The sequence below is a fragment of the Alosa sapidissima genome, chromosome 10 (genome assembly GCF_018492685.1).
Source record: "Alosa sapidissima isolate fAloSap1 chromosome 10, fAloSap1.pri, whole genome shotgun sequence".
NCBI lineage: Eukaryota > Metazoa > Chordata > Actinopteri > Clupeiformes > Clupeidae > Alosa > Alosa sapidissima.
In genome coordinates this window covers 29,591,925-29,614,424 of record NC_055966.1, presented here as the reverse complement: position 1 = coordinate 29,614,424, position 22,500 = coordinate 29,591,925, and the positions used below count along the sequence as shown (strand labels likewise).

Genomic DNA, 22,500 nt, shown 5'->3' with positions numbered 1-22,500 from the left:
TGGACACCCGACAGGTCCCGCCCACGTGGTTTAGCACCCAATCGTAATGCTCGAATTCCCCCACGCACCGATATACCATTGGACAACCAGCCAACATTCATATGGAAGAAGGGCCCGCTGACAGACTGTTCTGCTTCCTGCGGAAAAGGTCTGAGGTCACAAACTCCCCTGTGTGTGTGTGTGTGTGTGTGTGTGTGTGTGTGTGTGTATGTTTGTGTGTGTACTGTATATGTGTGTTTGTGTGTGTATTTGTGTATGTGTGTATGTTTGTGTGTGTATGTGTTTATGTGTGTTTGTTTGTGTTTGTTTGTGTGTGTATGTGTGTATGTTTGTGTGTATGTATGTATGTATGTATGTATGTATGTTTGTTTGTGTGTATGTTTGTGTGTGTATGTTTGTGTGTATGTTTGTTTGTGTATCTGTGTATGTTTGTGTGTGTATGTTTGTGTGTGTATGTATGTATGTATGTTTGTGTGTGTGTGTGTGTGTATGTTTGTGTGTGTATGTGTGTATGTTTGTGTGTGCGTGTGTGCTGTATGTACACATGTGGGTCTATAAGAGTGAATGTGAAGACACGCGTATGATTGTTGTTGACGGCTGTTTCTGATTAAACCCAGCTATGTGCTGGCTGCCTCTGCCCTTGGGTTTGAACTACGGCTCCCCCTCTAGGAATCTGAAAGCACTACAACATATGCAGATTCAGCAGATTGCTGATATGTGTGTGTGTGTGTGTGTGTGTGTCTGTTGATAAGGCCAGCTCTTTGTGTGTTTTAAGGCCTTAAAGCTTATGTGTGTGTGCGCACATGTGTGAGCGTTGTTATGTAATCTATGTGTATATATGTTCAAGGTCTGTGTAAACTGATCTTTGTGTGTGTGTGTGTGTGTGTGTGTGTGTGTGTGTGTGTGTGTGTAGGGTCCCAGCACAGGGTCATTGTTTGTGTGAACCGTCACACAGAACAGGAAGTCCCTGAGAGGAGGTGTGACTCAGCTTCCAAACCCCTTCTAGAGGAAGAGCCCTGCAACGTGCACCCATGCCCCCCATTGTAAGTGTGTGTGTGTGTGTGTGTGTGTGTAAATGTCCTATGATAACAGTTTTTATATCCTTAGTCTTCCCTGGCAACTCTGTGTGTTTTTGTGCCTGTTCTGTTCATATTTTGATCATCTCATTCTTTCTCTTTATTTTACATGTTCATGTGTGTGTGTATATGTGTGTGTCTGTGTTTTGGTGTGTGTGTGTGTGTGTGTGTGTGTGTGTTTGTGTGTGTGTGTGTGTGTGTGTGTATGTTTGTGTGTGTGTGTGTGTGTGTGTGTGTGTGTGTGTGTGTGTGTGTGTGTGCGTATGTGTAGCTGGGAGGCGGGCTCCTGGTCGGACTGCAGTGTGACGTGTGGCAGGGGCATTCAGCAGCGGCAGCTGCAGTGTCGGCTGAGCTTCGGTAACCGCACCACCATGGTGCACCCCCAGCGTTGCGCCAGCCTCCCCCGGCCCAACGCCACCCAGCCCTGCCAGCTCAAAGTCTGCTCCCAGTGGGAAGTCAGCTCTGACTGGAGCTCCGTAAGTCACACGCAGCTCTGTGTGTGTGTGTGTGAGTGTGGAGGAACTGGTGTTTGTGTTACTGACGGAAAGCCAGAGTGTGTATTTGTCTGTATATAAAAAACATGGAAATTGTATTTAAGACGTGTGTGTGTGTGTGTGTGTGTCTGTATGTTGCATGCATCATGTTTACTGTTGTGTGCATCGTAGAGTAACCCGTGTTTCCTCTGGTGTGTACACTTCTATGCATGTGTGTCTGGATGTACATACATGTGTGTGTATGTATGTATGTATGTATGTGTGTGTGTGTGTGTGTGTGTGTGTGTGTGTGTGTGTGAGAGAGAGAGAGAGTGTGTTGACACTTTTTGTGTTTGCCGTGGTAGTGCTCAGTGGATTGTGGAATGGGGAAGAGGACTCGGAATGTTCGCTGTGTGAGTAACCAAGGCGACATTATGAGTGACGGTGCATGCAATGCCAGACTCCGCCCACAGAGAAGTGAAGACTGTCACATGGGGCCGTGTGTCACCAACTGGTACTTCACGGATTGGACAAACACTGTGAGTAATGGCTAGTGGGATTAAGTCGTCAACATTCTACCACAAGATTTCTGAATGATGAAATATTTCATTACATTTTATTATTTCACTAATTGCATTTGCCCTCTCTCTCTCTCTCTCTCCCTCCCTCTCTCTTTCTTTCTCTCAGTGTTCAGCAGACTGCGGTCCAGGCATCCAGCGGAGGGAGGTGGTGTGTCTGACACGTGGGCGTGGCCGAGAAGGCGGCGGGACTGGCGACTGTGTCGGGGAGAAACCTCGCGACATGAAGGCCTGCAACGGGGGACCCTGTCAGCCCACAGCCATGTGGTTCACTGGACCATGGGGACAGGTCAGATATTTCACTTGGTCCACTGAGGAGGACTAAATGTCTATTAAAAGAAACTTTTTGTCTCAGACTGGTCTACACAGAGACATTTCTTGTACTCTGTATTGCCACTGACGGCTTTGGTTAAGTTGAGTATTGTAATAAGCTTTGAATGAGTTATTAAAAAAGTAATCAAATCCAATAATGAGTAAGAGGTGATAAGATGTTAAGAAATAGTGTATTATTGAGAGTTCTTGCTGTACATTGTGTTATGACATGGGGGCATGGGGGTAAATGAAGTATCTCAACCCCCTCTAAATAAAACCTATACACTAACTGGATATAATTCAGAATTAAATCGTAATCATACATAATTGTTTCATTAACTCTAAACACATGCAATTAACCCCCCCTACAGTGCAGTTCACCATGTGGAAACGGAACCCAGCGAAGAGACCTCATCTGTGTCCAGAAGATTGGGAGCGATTATACTATGACAGCAGCTAGCCAGTGTGCGCACCTGGAAAAGCCTTCCCCAGTGCAGACCTGCGAGCTGTTCCCCTGTCAACCGCAGTGGTTCACCACAGAATGGAGTGCGGTAAGAGAAAGAAAAGGAGAGAGGGAGAGATGGTGTGAACAGTAGAGAAGTAAAAGGCCAACTGGGGGGTTGGTGTGGTTTGCTGAATTCCTGTCTCTGTGTTCCTTTCTCCAGTGCTCTCGCACCTGTGGCGAGGGAAAACAGGTCAGGGAGGTACGGTGTCTCAGCCCAGACAAACAGCACAGTTTGGACTGTGAAGAAGACACCAAACCACCACAGGAGCAAGACTGCAATATTATACCTTGCAGTCCACTAGTTGCAGGTGTGTGTGTGTGTGTGTGTGTGTGTGTGTGTGTGTTTTCTCTCTCCTGTAATATCTGAATTATGAATATGAATATCTACATCTATCTGTACTGTATTTGAATTTCTGCCTTTTATACCCCTTATCTCTTGCCCCCCCCCCCCCATGTCTGGTCTCTTCTCTCTCTTCTGTCTCTCTATATCAGATGAGAACTGCAGAGACGTTCGTCATAACTGCATGATGGTGGTCCAGGCACGCTTGTGTGTCTACTCCTACTACAAGACGGCCTGCTGCGCCTCATGTACCCAGAGTGCTATGCGGGCCAAAAGACACTGACCTGAGCAGCAGCAGAGGTCCACCCATTACCCACCCACCCGCAGGGGGCCGGTGGAGGAGTGCAAGCCATGCTGTGATTGGCCACGGACAGTACTTCATGCCTGAGCTCGACCAATCACAGACTAGAACAGGTATAATCCCCAGGAGATAGCCAATCATAAACCTGCTTGGTGGGAGTGACTCCCAGCAAAAGTGCAGACGGAGGATTAGTTTACCTTTACCCCAATGCCCTCACCTTTCACCCCAGGCTACGAGCCAGCGCTGGGCCCAGACCTACGACCTTTCTGACACCTATACAAATCCAGTGTCATATCTGATGCCTATATGACACCTATACAAATCCAGTGTCATATCTGATGCCTAGCTGACACCTATAAAAAACCAGTGTCATATCTGATGCCTGTCTGACACCTATACAAATCCAGTGTCATATCTGATGCCTATCTGACACCTATACAAATCCAGTGTCATATCTGATGCCAATACAAACCAAGTGCCATATCTGTGTGACGCCTATACAAACCTTGCAATCAAGCAGATATGCACATTGTCAGTATGTGCAACGTTTTTTGTACTTGTATATGTATATTTGTATATGCCAAAAAAACAAGCAGTTGTTTTCTGTGTAGGTTAGATTGTAGGTCATCCAGAAAGCAAAACAAACAAGCAAATATTAAAAAAGTTCAATAAGAATAAATAACTGAATGTAGACTTCCCCTCTACTGGATAAAACTCAGAACTTAAACTGTTTTGAGCAGTTTTTCTTCCCATTTAATTGAATGTAAGTAACCCCCCCCCCCCCCCCCCCCCCCGCCACCCCATCAACTTAAAAACACTTAAGGAATAGCGTGCCAAAAACAGAGCAATGCTAATCTTTAAAGGGATATTCCACATTTGGGGAAATACACTCATTTTCCACCTCCCCTTGAGTTAAACAATTGAGTTTTACCTTTCCCCAGTTCATCCAGCCGTTCTCTGAGTCTGACAGTAACACTTTTAGCTCCAGCTCATTGAATCAGATTAGACCGTTAGCTTATAGCAGAGATGCTAACGGTCTAATCTGATGGGAAGGTGGTGGAAAATGAGTGTATTTCCCCAAATGGTGGAATATCCCTTTAAATTATAAAAGCACCTACAAATTACAAAATTAAAATTAATATATAGAAAAAATGACTAAAGAACCACACATACACAATCAGGCACACATGCACGCATACACACATACACACAAGCCCTGATTACAGATGCTTCTGGAACATATGGTATGTGGGCCAGGGCAGAGCTAGAAGCCATGTTGTGTCTGGCCCCAGGTCTGCTCCAAACACTCCCATGCTGTCCCACTGTGCCACGCTTGTACTAGACTGTTCCGAGCTTGTGCTATATTCTTTCTGAGCACTGTGGATCAGTGTATCTGGTTGAAGGGGTGCTAGCGGCCACAGTATCCTTGCAGTGAGCATAGCTCCCTCCCAACACTTTATCAGATAGCACCCATGGAGTTCAGTCTCCCAACACTTTGTCAGATGCTAGCGCCCATGGAGTTTAGCCTCCCAACACTTTATCAGATGCTAGCGCCCATTGAGTTTAGCCTCCCAACACTATTCAGTGGACAGTTCTGGACTACCACATGATTAGCAGGCAGACTGACTTCACTGATGACCATGTCCATGATCAGTATGCACTAAGGAGAACTACTTCACTCTGACCAGAACAGTTTTTTTCAAGTTGAAGTTGACTGATATGTATCATCTTCACCAAACCCATAGTTTCATCTGTAAATTCTCTGAAGGTGCATATTCCATCATGATAACATAAGAATGTGAGTTGTTCATATTGACAAGCCCAAATGAGGAAAATTCAAACTATTTACTATTTACTATGAGTGACATTTTTTTTCAAGCTGAAGGAAACGGAAGAGGTCCCAATACATTAATTTGGTCTATTTTGCCAACAAACTGATATGCGGACAGCTCCGTTGAACCCTGCCTTTGTGTATATTTGAAGTTATAGCCATAGTATGCAGGTCCTGCATGACTAACCCACTACTCTGCCATTATACATACACAAATTATGATTTGTACTCGTCATAGTTAGAGCGTTAAAGTGTTTTAAACGGTTTTACACCACATCTTTCGTGCCTGTGTGTGTGTGTGTGTGTGTGTGTGTGTGTGTGTGTGCGCGCGCCCCCCATAACAGACAGATGCCCACACCCCATAGAGGGTTTGTCCTCTGTAGTCCATAATGGGTTGGCCCAACAGATGGAGCCAAAGCCTCTGTCAGAAAACATCAGACTAAAGACAAGCCTCTGTGTCATTCAAGGACCTGTGTGTGTGTGTGTGTGTGTGTGTGTGTGTGTGTGTGTGTATGTGTGTGTGTGTGCGTGTGTGTGTGTGTGTGTGTGTGTGTGTGTGTGTTTATGTGTGTGTGTGTGTGTGTGTGCGTGTGCGTGTGCGTGTGTGTGTGACTGTGTGTTTGAGTGAGTGAATAAGTGATTTTTAGACTGTGACCTTTGTCTGTAGGTTTTGTCTTCTGTACTGAATGTCTATATGTAGTTGGGGAATTATGAAGTATTCTGTGTTCTGTATGAGGAAGAGAGTTTGGCATTATTTACATTTATGTCCTAAATTGCTTAGAGATGTTACTTTTATATATAAAAAAGCTAAATGGATAGTAATTTATCATTTGTCATAAAAAGGACATAATTTATTACAGTTTTCCAAACAAAGTGGTAGCAAATTGCCTTTTGTTACTGTCTTTTAAGAACTTTACAGTGAAGATGTTATTGTGAAATGTGACTTTATTGTAATATTTTTAAAAAAAACAAAACAGCGTGTGAAACATTTATAACCAATAAACAGAAAAATGCCACTTGCCTGCCTCGTTTTTCTCTCTAATTTCTACACGCCCCATCTTTGCTCGCACATCTAAGTATTAGATGCCACGGGTGCATGGCATCTGGATGGCATCTGTCTGAGCTTTCCATCACGATTTTCTTACTCGTCTTACTCGTCTAACCCAGCTCATTTGACGTGTGTGGAGTGACCGGTGTACTCTCCTTGCACCATCTCCTCTATCACGCAAGCCTAGGAAATGTCAGTTAACTCTAGGGGGCCGACTACATAACATTACATCCGTTAGTTCATATAGTTCCAGTCAGAGGAGCAGTAAACGTAGATCATACCTGTCAACATTTAGCTTTCCATAAACGTTTATACCGGATCTAAACTTGCATATTTAAAACGTTTCATACATGTGTTTCAACACTGCATTTCGGTCGTTGCTTTTACCTTACCATTACCTTCCAAAACTCCAAAGCTGCTTGCTGTCAGATTTGGTTCCGAGGGAACAAGTTCAGTGTATCAACAACACTCAATAACAGTTTATGTGATATGTTAATCAATTAAATTCCCAACAATTTCACAACAGCTAGTTCTGGAGTAGGCCATTCAACTAGCCCGCTTGCTTACGACGAGACTCAGGCTGCGCAGCTGGCACCCGCTTCCTTATTTGGGTTTTGGGTTGCCAGGTTTTAGCCTATGACAAAACGGTTGAAACTAAGTGATCGTGTATGTGTAGGGTGTATTCCATACACAATCTGGCAACCTGAATGGATCAATGATTTTAATCATTGATTAAAATTAAAAGATGACCTTGAAATACGGGAGAAACCCGGGAAAAACGGGAGTGTTGACAGGTATGACGTAGATATTTTCCATTAAGGCAGATACACCGCCAGATGGCAATGTTGTGCCCTGTTCAGGCTCACGTTTGATTTCCGAACGAGAATCAAGCGAAGCAAAGTCCTGCGTTCCTACGTCACGCGAGAACTCTCCGTGCCTCACGCCACGGATTCGTGATACAGCGAGGGTGTTCCATAGGGTACGCGTGCCAACAGGGCTGCGTGACCCAACCTATGGGTCCGCTCGTATTTATATGCAGAAAAGGCGGGGGGAGCAGGGAAGTCGGCAGGGAAGCTGGGGGCACGAGAGGCAGATGGTGACCTTTCAAAGCAAATCACTGTGAACTTAATGACTTCATATAAAGGAAATAAGCGTGTGTGTTCGTGTGTGCTTGTGTGTAAGGACTGCATGTTTATGATTGGTTGAAATAATAAGAAATAAACATAGGCTATATTTATTTTTTACACAACAGAACATTCCACTTGAAGGCTATGTTAGTATCAAACACTGACTATTACATCCTTAAGATGTTGTTGAAATGATAACAAAACCTGCGTGGTTTCCTCTGTAGTTTATAAAAAACTTCAGTATGTGTCCGGCTAAGATAATTGTTTAAAGGCATGGAATGTGCACGTGCGTGTGTGTTATGCGCGCGCGCGCTCCCCGGCAGTATGGAACGCTTCAGCACCACGGTCAGAGCTCATGGCCAGAACAATAGGAGGCTATGCGGGCCAGAATGTCAGAGCCCGTCGCGCAGTGTTAAACGTGAGCCAAAAACGAAAAATAATTTCCCTCTCTAATGTCTATTCAAGTTTGCTTTATTAATGCACCACGACAAGCCCTGAATGCCGTGCTGTGACTGTTTGCAGTCAATTGAATTTGTTAAAGAACTGTTGAAGATAGGGTCTCACATTACAAGAGGCTGGGAACTATGGAACCCACAGGAATTCATGGTCTGTGCAAACTGGTTTGTAGCCTACATATTGGTTCTCCTGTTGCTTTTCTTTAACATAGGTCATTTTGGATTATTTGCATTTATTATTGTGATAATATTGTAGTAGACATAGTACTAGTAGCATCAGCAGCAGTAGAATATGTAAATTAGCTTTAGCATTAGTAGTAATAGCACTACCATGCTGTAGTAGTAGTAGTAGTTATTGTTGTTGTATGTTGAAGCAGTTGGGTAAGAGTGTTTTTTCGTGAGATATCAGGGATGTAAGAGTCAGTATGTCCCTGACTGTTACATCACGGACTGTCAAGCACTCGGGGGAGGGCGTAGAGAGGGAGGGGAGAAGAAGAGGGAGACACCGGCGGACCACGTCAAAAGCGAAGGGGAGGAAAGAGGGTTGCGCGGGAGCGCTGTAATGATTACATTAATTTACAAACTGGGCATTTACTGGCAGGTATCCGGTGTTCGTTCCTGGGAGTTCTGTGGTTAAGCTGCGATTTGAGGCAACTGAGCTGTTTTAGGGGCAGTAGCAGGTTGATTCTGAGTTAGATGGGGAGATCGTGACTTGGGGAGGGGGGGCTGAGTTGTAGTAACGGAACCGTGGGAAGGACAGCGTCTTGGACCTATCAACATCACCAGCATCCCTTGGGTGCGTGCGTGAGAGAGTGTGTGTATGTGTGTGAGTGTGTGTATGTGAGAGAGGGGTCTTTCACGAGCTGTGGATAACCCAAAATAAGTGCCGTCACAGGACAAGAACTACAACCGGATTTCACCGGGGAGAAAGAGAACCCCAGGCACGAGAGAAGGGTGAGTAGCCTACATCGCAGCATGTAAGACTCAAAGCGTTCGGGAGCGCAACGGGATGCACGGCATAGGGAGAGTAGCCAGCACCACCGCGGAGAAAGATGGGAAAATTTGAAAATAGTTTGTTAGTACGGGTGTCGTTCTCTTTCGTATACAATTGCATTTTATCAGTGGTTGTTTAATTGCCAGCAGTAGTCTTTCTTTGCTAAGTGTTGGGAGCGCAGGCGGACAAAGGAGTCCCATACATTACCATACAGCGCCTATACCTACACAGGGTTAAACAAAGGGAGCTGGCATCACAGCTGCGCGTCTCTCTGTTTACGTTGGGTTTTTTTTTTTCATAGGGAGTTCAAAGAAAGCCTGGCATGAGGTAGCAGCCAGTACCAACAATAATAATTTATTTCATTGCACGTAGGTTAGTGTAATTGTCTGTGAGACGGCTGGTTATCATTTGCATGATCGTTGTAATAAGAGGACACGCGCCTTTGTTTTATTGTTTCATGTTAAACAGCAATCCTAATCTATATCATTACACATAGTATTAAGGGTTTTCATTCTATCATTTAATGATGATAAAAACGTATTAAATAACGTATAGGCCTACTGAAATGTGTATGCTATATTAAGGATCATGCAATCCTGTTTTCCCACTCAGCTTGGCCCCCGGTCCGGCCCCTGTTCCCGGCACCTGCGCTCTCTCAGCCCGCTGTTCTAGTCCTGAACCCCGGTGCGAGTCGGTAGCTCACTTCGCACCGTCGCAATGAAGGAGCCCGACGCGATTAAACTCTTCATCGGACAGATTCCGCGGAATCTGGAAGAGAAAGACCTGAAGCCGATCTTCGAGCAGTTTGGGAAGATCTACGAGTTGACGGTGATAAAGGACAAGTACACTGGCATGCACAAGGGTAAGGCGAGCTCCTCGATGACCACACACACGCACACACACACACAGATGATGAACACAGGGTGAGTGAACATAGGCCTAACACTTTGTGATCATGGAAACTCCATATGTGTTCACTCGTTAAGGGGGTCGATATTGTTCCTTGGTCAACACACTATTAGTGACCGCACACTGACCAAGTTCAGCCATTTGTTTCAAGTGCCACTTCCTCTAATACCCCTGTCAGAGGGCTGACTCAGGCAGTGATGAATGCACACACACACACACACACACACATCCTGGGTCTGGAGGAGGCTGGGTCTCTCGGCGTGCCGGTCGGCTTGCATGTCAATGGCAATCAGGGAGACACTGATGCTTGCAGTCCGGCGCCACCGTTTCCAAGAACATGGGGCGGGGACACGGACTGCCAGAGCGGGTGAAGGGGTTCACTGAAGCATGAGATAGGTGTTGCTAAAAAAAGAGTCATTATGCATGACAATTGCTCCATAAACTTCAGACCCTGTCATTATACCCCCCCCACCCCCACCTCATCTCATCTCATCTCTCTTGTCTTGCCCTCCCTCGCTTTCTTTTTTCCCCCTCTATCCATCCTCTAATCTGTGCGTGCGTGCGTGCGTGTGTGCGTGAGTGAGTGAGTGAGTGAGTGAGTGCGTGCGTGCGTGAGTGAGTGAGTGCGTGTGTGAGTGCGCGCGCGTGTGTGTGTGTGTTTTGGCTATGTGTTTTGTAAAGGCAGTGTGTTGGTGGCTCAGGTTTACAAGCTCGTTTGATTATCCCTCCATTCCTCTCCTGTCCCTTCCTCCTGGAGATCTGCTGCTGAATCCTGGAGCCCATGTGTGTGTGTGTGTGTGTGTGTGTTTGCATGTGTATGTGTATGCCCATTCCCAGAGGCACACATCCTGGGTCCAAAAAGTAAAAGTCCTGCCATATATTCTTCCTGTGCACTTAACACAGATGATATCACTAATTATCTGATCTACCTGGCTGCTAATTAGGATGAACTGGTTTACTAAAAGGTTGGATGAAATACTTGGCAGGACTTTTACTTTCTGAACCCGGGATGTCCACCTCTGCCCATTCCATTCCCTCCCATTCATGAGAGTGAAAGTCAACCCCGCCCACACACACACACACACACACACTATATTGTCGACAAAATCTGCGCGTATCCCCCCAGTGTGTGGTCTCTTCTCCTCGTTCAGTCCAGTTTAACCCTAGATTGTCCTCCTGGGAAGGTGATGTTTTGGCATCACCAAAGAGGCGCACATGGATGAAGAGGCCTGTCATTTCGTGTTGTATCTCTTTAGACCTCTGCTGTCTTCGGCTGTAGGCCACGGCTCTAAACAGTAACACAGCACAGCCCAGAGGTCTCCAGACAGCCAAACTACATCTGCAGTTTCAGTGCTGTCAACTAAACTAAGGGTTTTCCCTTTCAAATATAGTGCACATTAATGAGATGCGGTCAATATATGGTATGAATATGATTAAACCAATTGCCATGTGATTGCTTATTTATAACCTGGTGCGCATCCACCCATATGTAATATACATAAACACACACCTTAAAATGTTTGTTTTAATTCTTAGCTAATGGGAACACACACACACACACACCCACACACACTAACACACACACTCAGTCACTCATGTTTATGTCGTGGTCATGGCATGGTTAGCCCAGTGGTGGAGCTTCTCGGTCTGTGTAATGAGAAAAAGATTAGATGCTTTGAGCTGGGAGTGCCCTCCAATCACTATAATGGAGCCATAAGCTCTAAAAGCAAGTCCCTCTGCTGGGGGATACACACTCGACACACTCTCTTCCTCTCCTGCTGCCTCCTCTTTCATTTGCTCACTGGTGTTTAGTCATGTTTTAACATCCCCTGTAAAGCAAACATTAAAACCAACCATCTTGGGACAGCGGTATGACCAAAAATGTATATCACGGTATTTTTCTAAATTCTTACTGTTTCACGGTATATGACGGTATTTTTTTTCCATGCATAATCAGATGTTCACAGCATTTTCTACAAGTTGAGGGAAGAATTGCTGCAGTACATTGACTAAGGATGGCCTATTTTACTGTCATGATGTAGAATAACTCCACACTAGCGGTAATGCAGTTTTGCATGGCCCCAGAAAATGATGCTGTTTACAAAGAGCCACTCATGATTCTAATGAAGAATCTAATCAGAATGCAAAGGCAATTGCAGTCAAAATACAGAACTGTACTGTGCAAATTTCACAAACATCTTGTAGCCTATAAAACCAATACAAAAAGTTGTGCAACTTTATACTTTTTTGAAAATTATACAATTTAAAATGAAACCTCTCTGCTAATATGCTTACTCTGTCAAATAGGCCTATCAGAAACATGCCTTATTGTTATTGTGTGGTTTACATGATGTTAGTGGTAGGCTAACGTTAACTTCATGTGAATGTGGATGGCATGTTAGCCTGCCATGAGCTTCGGTTCGGTTCGCTAGGCAAAACATTAACAAAAAAGTTTGTTTTGGTGCACTGATGACAACTAGCCAGCTTGTATTGCTCAGTGCATGTCTATAACATGCTTTACTTGCTACCTGGATAATTTCAGCAAATATTCTTAAGGTGAGATGAATGATAAGATCATTAAACTTCACTGTGTTTGGTGGGTTGCTAACTAACGACATCATCACCTACTAGCCAGCTAGTTGCTGTTGAACAATCTCAATAGAATTTTCGTGACGGTAAATCCCTTTCGCAGTATCCCTTAACGTTTTTCCTTAACTAAAGAAACAATTTAAGGCATTCTGTGCAACACCCTTAAATAAACCCCTTATCTAAGGATAAATGAAGCCTTAAGGGTCATACTTCAGGGAAAAAACTTCAGGTGTTTTGTGTTTACCCTCACTATGCCTCGCAGTGGCACCATGCGTGCGTGTGAAAAAAGTCCCGTGGCGCAGCGTTCCAAACGTTGTGTAATCAAATACACCGGTATGGCGGTATATTAAAAATTCATATCATAACGAAAATATACACCGGTATACGGTGTGAACCGGTATACCGCCCAGCACTACAGCGCTGTGTGTGTGTGTGTGTGTGTGTGTGTGTTTGTGAATGTGTATTCTATTCTATTCTATTATATTCTGTTCTGTTCTGTTCTGTTCCGTTCCGTTCCATTCCGTTCCATTCTATTCTATTCCATCAGACTCAATCGTGTGAGTTTCATCTCTGTTAAGTGAAAAGTTACAGTAAATGACAGCAGTTGTGAGTCATGTGACTCTGTGATCCCTCTTAACCCCATGCATCTGGAACGGCATTATTGCTTGATGTTAGTTTTTCCCTTATCGCAGGACAAGCTGTCTGTCATGTCGGTCGTTCCACTCTGTCTCTGTGTGTGTGGCACATGTAAGAATGGATCGGGGGTCAATAGAGAATGTGTGCTTACATTCCTGGTGTGTGTATGTGTGTGTTTTTCTGTGTATGGGAGTTTTTGCTTGTGTGTGTTGTTTGTGTTCTTCTGGCTTTGTTAAGTATTAGTTCTGAGTTATTTAAATGTGGTGAGATTTGAATTGTGTGGTTGTCTGTATTGGAGAGTATGTGTGTCTTATGTTGGAGAAAGCAAGGTTTGCTCTCCTTTGAGTTCCTGTGTAGCTCTATGTTCAAGCTGCTGACCTCAGTTCATTAACATCATGATTATGTGTGTGTGTTGGTGTGTATACTGCTGAGAATCTAGTTAATTTACATCATGATGGTGTCTGTGTGTGTGTGTGTGTGTGTGTCTGTCTGTGTCTATGTGTGTGTGTGTGTGTGTGTGTGTGTGTGTGTGTGTGTGTGTGTGTGTGTGTGTGTTTCTGTGTTGTTCAGAATCTAGTTCATTAACATGCTGCCTACTGTCTTAGTGGTTGTGACAGGTGTAGGAAGAGCACTCACGAAAGGCGTCCACCTACGCACCAAGGTACAGCCCAGAGAGAGAGAGAGAGAGAGAGAAGGAGAGAGAGAGAGAAGGAGAGAGAATTTGTGTGTGTGTGAGAGAGAGAGAGATGACTGGATTCCATCAAAGTGTGCGTGGGAGTAAGATTAAAATTGTGGGAGGAGCTATGTTATTGTATTGTGTGTACATGGGTCGGTGGGTGGGTGGGTGTGTGTGTGAAAGAGAGAGTGTGTGTGTGTGTGTGTGTGTGTGTGTGTGTGTGTGTGTGTGTGTGTGTGTGTGCATCATAGTGTGGAGTGGGGGATGGGAGAAACAAGAGAAAGAGAGACACGAAGACTGAAGGAAATGTGTCTGTGTGTGTCTGTGTGATACATTTAGCTTCTTTTTTTATGCCAGATCAGTCCAGAATACTGTGTGTGTGGTGTGGTGTGTGTGTGTGTGTGTGTGTGTGTGTGTTTGTGTTTGTGTTTGTGTGTGTTTGAGTGCTGTGTCCACACTCCTATCTTGTGCAGTGACCAGTTCTGTTCTGTGTTGTCTGTCTGTCTTGTGTCTACTATTAGAACCTGCTGCACTACTTTACTGTAATCTGGCGCTATAACCTTCATCTATTACAATCTGAGGCAGTACTCCAACCTAATGTAACACAATAATCCAACTAGCTCTAGGCTTTCTGAACTTCAAGAGGAGCCAACCCTCAACCCTCTTTTTCTGTCCCCTACTCCTTGTGGTAACTCAGGCAAACCGCCAAAATTACAGCCTGTTTCTGATGCTTTTCGCACCTTAAAACATGGCATCAAATGTACAAAACTGATCGCACATGGATCAAAGCGCATTTTGCGTGCCATTGGAGCACGGAATGGCTATCTGCGCTTTTCTTACTGATGCATATGCATTTGTGGGAGTAAAAGTGGGAGTATTAACACATGGGAGGATAAGTGTTAATAGCGATTAATTAGGTATTCCACCATGTATGAAAAAAAGTGCACGTCTGTTTTGCGGTGAAAACTTTCCACCTTATAATCCAGATTGCGATTAAATGCGTCAATTACAGAAACTTTCAGAGACAACAGAATCAGTATCAGAGCACCAGATTTCCTTAATTGTCTAAAGCAACCTTAACTTTTGTTGTCTTTCTAATGTCGTATTTTCACTTTAACGTCATCCACTTCCCAATCTGCTAGTCTAGGGTAATACGTCTGTCATAGTCTATGTGCAGTAAATAGTTTGAGTATTTTTTTTAAGTGAAGTACAACTACTAGCCACTGCTTTCTCACATCTTATTATCATAGTATTATCGCTTCTTTTGAATGTCGCCATCGGTTAACTGCGGCTGTGGGCACGCAAATCTTTGTACATCCAGCCCTCAGTGTACTAAAGTATCCCACCTTCTCCCCAGTCTCCCCTCTACAGCAGGCTCTCTAAAAAACATATCACCCATAACCCACCACATCACCCATAATCCTCAGGAGAATCTACAGACATTGCTCACACAATATATGCTACAGGACACCTAGGACCATGGCCAGCTACCAAGCCAAACATGCTTATTATTAGAGCTCTAAATGATGCATTCTGATGGGTGATCATTACATACCATGCCATGGTCTGTTGTGGTATCCAGAATGACTCTAGCGTGGTACTAGTTTGGTCACAGTGAAGTACTAGTGCATGCCGCTGTAGAATTACTGTGCTGTTATGTTATTGGACAATGTTGTTCTGGTGTACTGCATTACTGATGCGTATGGTGGTAGTATGGTGCTGTGGGGGTTTTGCTACTGTAGGTGATGGTTGTACGACCTGGTGTTGCTGTTTAACTGGTTGGTGGTTATATTTGTTTGGTGTGGTTCAGGTTTGTGCACAATTCGAATTGCAATTCTGCTTCCTGTTTGCTACCTCAATTGAAATCTAAGTGAAATTCAAGAATTGAATTGGAATTTAAGAGCCAGTTTCAATTCAATTCTGGAATTTTGCACAAGCCTGGTGTGGTTGATGTTGTGTGTATATTGTATTACTGGGTGGTGGTTGCATTATCTAGTGTTGTTATTATGCTGCATCATGTGGTGATATCATGTAGTGTTATTAGCATACTTCATCCGAATTTCCACCTGAAGCATGTGCCTCCTGTCTCAGTCTGTTGGCTGCTCTGATGCAGTGCGGTGGGATGCTGTGTTGTGCTGTGCTGTGTGGCGTTGTTGAACAGTTCGGTGTGTGTGTGTGTGTGTGTGTGTGTGTGTGTGTGTGTGTGTGTGTGTGTGTGTGTGACTTGATACCACTGCTGTGTGTGATGCTGCTGGATGGAGCTACAAAGACCATCTAAACATGTAAAACAATGCACGTTTCCCTAACCTGTTTTTTTCGCATCTTTTTCTGATCCTCTCTCTGCTCATCTCTCTGCTCATCTCTCTGGTCATCTCTCTGGTCATCTCTCTGATCCTCTCTCTGCTCATCTCTCTGGTCATCTCTCTGCTCATCTCTCTGATCCTCTCTCTGATCCTCTCTCTGGTCATCTCTCTGATCATCTCTCTGCTCATCTCTCTGATCATCTCTCTGCTCATCTCTCTGGTCATCTCTCTGCTCATCTCTCTGGTCATCTCTCTGCTCATCTCTCTGGTCATCTCTCTGCTCATCTCTCTGGTCATCTCTCTCCTCCTCTCCACCCCTGTCCATCTGTCTCTGCCTTTTCCTCTCAGGATGTGCCTTCCTGACATATTGTGCCCGGGAGTCAGCCCTCAAGGCCCAGAGTGCACTGCACGAGCAGAAGACCCTGCCAGGGGTGAGTCCTGTGTGTGTGTGTGTGTGTGTGTGTGTGCGCGTGTGTGTGTGTGTGCGCGTGTGTGTGTTTGTTAACAGCATGCAGCACTACAGGGGCAAGTCCTGTCCTATATTCCCAGTGTGTATCGTGTGACAGTTTTTACAAATTAATTCTGCACGATCTTTTGCTTGCTAAACTATACCAGTATTAGGTTAATGTGTTATCAAATTCAGAGCTTTATCTTGGTTTCCCTCCGCTCTGCCTGTTGGAAGACATAAACATTTTAGGATGTTTGTCTCTGGATAAGAGCTTTGACACAGTCACTGAACAAGCGACTGGCAACCTATTGGCACCAACCCCATGGTTCCAAAATGGCTGTTTTTTTATGTTTGAGATTTCATAGTGTTGAAAGTGAGTGCATGGGTGGGTGGATATTTGACATCTGTGCTGATTTGAGGGCTTAAGGCTGAAGCTTGGATAGATCTGGGCCAGTTTGCAGTTGTATAGCTATAGATATAAATATAGATATACATGTAGATATAGATATAGACATAGCACAGAAAGGATGGGTCTCATGTTTAGCACTCTTCCATCAAATCCCTTCATGCCCTCTGGCTCTTATCTCTTTTCTCTCTCTCTCTCTCCCACTCCCTCTCTCTCGCTCTCTCTTTCTCTTTCTGTCTGTCTGTCTCTCTCTCTCTCTCTGTAATCATGGTTCCACCTATATTTCCTACTGTCAGCTTTTTGATAAAGATCTTCAGCCGAGAACCGCACTAGGGTGGGTGAGGACCGAGGGAGAGGGGTGTTGGAGAGGGAGGAGGGGAAGCGAGGGATGGAGGGGGAGGAGGGGAGAGGTGTTAATGCTAACCCTAATCCTGTTAGGAGCGTGACACACATCTGACCTTTTTTTAGAGATTCACCCCAGAGGAACTGCCTCCCGCGGATGTCTCATTCTCCCTCTCTCTCATCTCCTCTCATCTCCGTTCTTCTCCTCTCCTCCTTTTCAAGTCTCTTCTTTCTTCATTTCTCCTCTCTTCTTTCCACTCCTCTCTTTTATCTCATCCTTGTCTCTCATCTGATTGGCATGTCTGACTACCCACTCAAGCCACTGATCTGGCCCTGATCTGCCATGATGACCAAATGCCCCCCCCCCCCCCTCTTTCTTTGTATCTCTGTTTTTTGTCTTTTATTCCGCACTTCTCTTCCGGTCCTCATCACCAATATCTTGGTGAATTTTACATTTTATTACAGAGTGCTTACAAAATAAGACACTGAGATGAGTTGACACGCTCTTAGTCCCCTCTCACAGTCCCCTCGGTCAGTCCCCCTCAGTCAGTCCCCCATGTTCTGCCTCTTCACCTATTTCTAATTCACTCTCTTAGTTCTGACCCTGTCTTTGTTATCATCGGTCTCGTTTACCAACAGAATGTAGACAGTGGTGCGAGTATCATGGACAGGCAGAGAGGGCAGTGGTGTGTGCTCTGAGACAGACACCCAAATTAGCGTTGGCGGCTACGCTGTGTTTTGGCACCCAGTGTCCATTAGAGCTGAGCTAAAGCAATTATCGTGACATTAACGAGTTTCGGAGGAGGGGTGCACCAGTGCTGAATAGCTACAATCGCAGGGATTTCATACCTGCCTCATACACACACACACACACACACACACACACACACACACACACCTCAAAAAAAAGGTAGTGCCACTGCGCTTGTGAATTCTCTTCTGGTGCTTCACGGGAGATGACCGATCATGTGGAGATAGAGAAGGTTCACCGGTGCACACAGAGGTACAGAGGTGGCTTTTAGATGTATTTATTCTACTGCACAGCAAGTGACTAACGTTTCCACATTCCTGTGTCTTGGTCACGGTCCACACGCAGAGATTGTTTGAGAACACTAGGAGGAGATTCCGGGGGGTTCCAGAACACTAGGAGGAGATACAGGGGGGTTGTTTTGGGTGTGAATGTGAGCATGAGATTTAACTGCAAAACCGAAACAGGCTGGACGTGTAAACAGCAGCTGACCGTAGACCGGGTCAAACCACAGACAAGATGAGAGGAGAGAGAAGAGGGAGGGAGGGAGAGACTGCAGAGCAAGGGGAGGAGGAGAAAGGGAGAAGCCGAATGAAAGAGAGGATGGATAGAGGAACAGATGGCCTTATCAGAGTGTCACTGGGGTGCAGGTTTAATTTCAACAGTGAGAGAGGGAGGAAGAGATGGAGAGAGAGAGGCTGAAAAGAGAGAGGAGGCGAGCGAATAACAGGCCCCACACCCTGGCTGCTCTCCGTCTGGAGCTGCCTGCTGCTCTCTCCATCCTTCGCGCCCCGTCCTTTTCCTGTCTGTGCGCTTCTGTCCCACTCCCCCTCTGCAACAATATTCTCTTCTCTTCTTTTGTCTTCTCTCTTCTCTCTTCTCTTCTCTTCTCTTCTTTTGTCTTCTCTCTTCTCTCTTCTCTTCTCTTCTCTTCTCTTCTCTCTTCTCTTCTCTTCTCCTCTCTTCTCTTCTCTTCTCTCTTCTCTTCTCCTCTCTTCTCTTCTCTTCTCTTCTCTTCCCCTCTCTTCTCTTCTCTTCTCTTCTCTTCTCTTCTCTTCTCTTCTTTTGTCTTCTCTCTTCTCTCTTCTCTTCTCTTCTCTTCTCTTCTCTCTTCTCTTCTCCTCTCTTCTCTTCTCTCTTCTCTTCTCCTCTCTTCTCTTCTCTTCTCTTCTCTTCCCCTCTTCTCTCTTCTCTTCTCTTCTCTTCTCTTCTCTCTGCTTCTGTTCCCCTCTGTTTCCTTTAACTGTGGCTCTAGCATTCATATAAACAAAGAGTAGCTCTGGCAGCAGACTCACACACACACACACACACACACACACAGACATGAACACAGACTGACACACATACAGACACAAACTCTTATTGTATTGACATACAAATACACACACTAACATTGAAATAAACACACATTATGCACAGTTATGCATAATTACTATATGCACACTCACTCACACACAAACACACATGCACAAATGGTCTCCCCCTGCCAGAGCAGTCTATGCAGCTAAAGCCAACACCATATATTATCTGGGAATCAGACTGCTTTCTGTCTCTGTTTAGTAATCAGAGACATTGCTCCTTTGAGGAGCACAGGAATTGTAGGGTGCAGCATGGTGATAGCTTTATGCGTTCTGCCTCTCTCTCTCTCTCTCTCTTAATCTCTCTCCATCCCACTTTCTCTTTCTCTCTCTCCCTTTCTCTCTCTCTCGCTTTATCTCTCTCTCTCCGCTTGCTGCTTGCTTATCACTCTCCTATCTTCTCTCAGTGTTCTGTGGTCTGTCCATACCACTCTCTCTATCTCTGCTCCTGTTATCTATCCTGGGATCTCTGTCCTTCTCTCACAGTCTCTCCCATTCCCTCTGTGTTCCATCCCAACCTACAGTACACACCTGCATACAAATCCCTACACATACATATGACTGTCTCTCCTCTCTCTAACACACACACCAATGTGCATCCATCCATACATCCATACATCCATCCTGCGCAGTACTACGCAGTATACCCACTTAAAAAGCATTACCATCTCAGTATACCCACTTAAAATAGGCAAGGATAAGTATTAACATTTGGGGTTGATCACAGTATACCCACTACAGCTAAATATACATCATAGAATACCCACTACAGCTAACTATACTACATCACAGAATACCCACTACAGCTAACTATACTACACCACTGCATCCATCCATCCATCCATCCATACATACATACATACATACATACATACATACATACATACATACACATACATACATACATACATACATACATGCATCATGGTTCCCACAGTCATAGAAAACCTGGAAATGTCATATTACGTAATTAGCCACAACTTCTGGCGTAAAGTAAGCAATTTTGTACTTATAGGCCGTGAAAAGTCATGGTAATGTCATTCAAGGTCATTGAAAATTCATGGAAAATGGGTGGGAAGCCTGATTCATACAAGGATACGGGATTTGAATTCACAACACACAGACATAGACACACACACACACACACACACACACACACACACACTACCTACCTACTCTGTCTGTCTCATTGATCTGTTGGTTAGATTAAATTAAATTGTGTTAAGCAGCTTACCAGGTGTGCCCCACTGCCCCCAGTGCTCCTAACAGGAGTAATGCCATAAGGTTATTACTGTAAAAACACACTAGTAGGCCTACTGGACTGTGTGTGTGTGTGTGTGTGTGTGTGTGTGTGTGCGTTCATGTGTGTGTGTGCGTTCATGTGTGTGTGTGCCCAGTGCTCCTAACAGGAGTAATGCCATACGGTTATTACTGTAAAAACACGGTAGTAGGCCTGTGAATGCGTGCGTGTGTGTGTGTGTGCGCGTGTGTGCGTGGGTCTGTGCGTGCGTGTTTGTGTGTGTGCGCATGTGTATGCGCGTGTGTCTATGTGGACACCAGTGCTCGTAACAGGAGTAATGCCATTGGTAAGGATATTACTGGAACAGCAGTAGTATGTCTATGCGTACATGTGTGTGTCTGTGTGTGTGTCTGTGTGAGTGTCTGTGTGTGTGTTTGAGCATAAGCTGGTGTGTGTGTGTGTGTGTGTGTGTGTGTGAGTGTATGATGGTGCGTACTTGTGTGTATTTGTGTGTGTTTGTGTGTTGCTGTAGGTGACTCATATATGTGTGTGTACTAGATGGTGAGGGGTTCTTTGTTCATTAGCATCCTGCTATGCACTGTCACCCTAGAGGGATCTGCCATTATGAGCCAGAGTAGTGTGAATGTTTGTGGCCTAATTTGGCGTACTTCTGTTGTTCAGAGCTATTTTAATGCTTGTTGGCTAGCATACTGTATCTCTGTTATCCAGTCTAATATTCATGTGTATAGGCTAGTTTAGTATTGTGTCATCCAGTACATATCTAACATATTTGGGCTAATTTAGTATATTTGTGTCATCCTGTACACATCCAGTGTAGGGCTAGCATGTGTGGGGTAATTATTTAATATATCTGTGTAATCCAGTGAAGGGCTAGCATGGGTGGGGTAATTATTTAATATATCTGTGTAATCAAGTGTAGGGCTAGCATGTGTGGGGTAATTATTTAATATATCTGTGTAATCCAGTGAAGGGCTAGCATGGGTGGGGTAATTATTTAATATATCTGTGTAATCAAGTGTAGGGCTAGCATGTGTGGGGTAATTATTTAATATATTTGTGTAATCCAGTGAAGGGCTAGCGTGTGTGGGGCAGTGCTGTAATGTAACGGAGTACAAATACTTCGTTACTGTACTTAAGTAGAAATTTCACATATCTGTACTTTACTTCGCTATTTCAATTTATGGCAACTTTCACTTTTACTCCACTACATTTCCTAGATAAAATGTATACTTTTACTCCGTTATATTTCCACTAAGCATCTTCGTTACTCGTTACTAAAACATAAAATTAGAAGAAATGTGTGCGACTGCAATAAGGGAGGTTTGGTGAATCACTGCTCCTAGATTGCATTACGCACGCTCCGCACGCCGCACGCTCTATTTCAGCGCGTGTTTGTTGTTAAAGGAGGAGGACGCACAACTGAAACCGCCATGAGTACGAGCATCTACTGGAGGACCTCCCGTTATCATAGACGACCACCCCGACGATAGTGGTGAACAGGGTCGTGGTGAAGTTAACGTCATACACCCGTGTCCGTATTTGCAAGAAATGTTTCTGTACATTGGCAGCTTCTGTGAAGCTGAACACCCCGCTACCTGCCTCAGCGGCCTGTGAAAGGCTATTTAGCATCGCAGGACTTGCCTTCAGTCCAAGAAGAGTAAGACTGAATCAGGCCCGGGCTAGTAATCGGGAGAATTCTCGGTGGGCCGCTTCACTTTTGGGCCGGTCAAGGAAAAAAATATTGACATTGGTCACGTTAGTCTATCTTTTCTTAAAGTAGGACA

At 44.7% G+C, this 22,500-nt stretch overlaps 2 protein-coding genes across 5 annotated transcripts in view; both read left to right on the top strand.

Annotated features, from left to right (window-relative positions):
* adamtsl4 (ADAMTS-like 4) overlaps positions 1 to 4,547 on the top strand; it is a 35,536-nt gene extending 30,989 nt beyond the window's left edge. Inside the window, 8 exon segments of the mRNA XM_042105855.1 lie at positions 1 to 148; positions 914 to 1,043; positions 1,348 to 1,552; positions 1,915 to 2,088; positions 2,237 to 2,416; positions 2,811 to 2,990; positions 3,105 to 3,252; positions 3,437 to 4,547. The exon segment at positions 1 to 148 is cut by the window's left edge and continues 74 nt beyond it. Of these exon segments, the coding sequence (XP_041961789.1) occupies positions 1 to 148; positions 914 to 1,043; positions 1,348 to 1,552; positions 1,915 to 2,088; positions 2,237 to 2,416; positions 2,811 to 2,990; positions 3,105 to 3,252; positions 3,437 to 3,567 (1,296 nt within the window). The 3' untranslated portion in view covers positions 3,568 to 4,547.
* Positions 4,548 to 8,549: 4,002 nt separating this feature from the next.
* The window catches only part of celf3b (cugbp, Elav-like family member 3b), a 37,417-nt gene continuing 23,466 nt past the window's right edge, over positions 8,550 to 22,500 (top strand). For 3 of the 4 annotated variants that reach the window (XM_042107687.1, XM_042107685.1, XM_042107686.1), the window contains exons 1-3: positions 8,550 to 9,000; positions 9,653 to 9,902; positions 16,502 to 16,584. In XM_042107687.1, the coding sequence (XP_041963621.1) occupies positions 9,758 to 9,902; positions 16,502 to 16,584 (228 nt within the window). In that variant the 5' untranslated portion in view covers positions 8,550 to 9,000; positions 9,653 to 9,757. Of the gene's footprint in view, positions 9,001 to 9,652; positions 9,903 to 13,779; positions 13,836 to 16,501; positions 16,585 to 22,500 lie in introns of those variants that run through there. The other variant, XM_042107688.1, reaches the window with a different exon arrangement.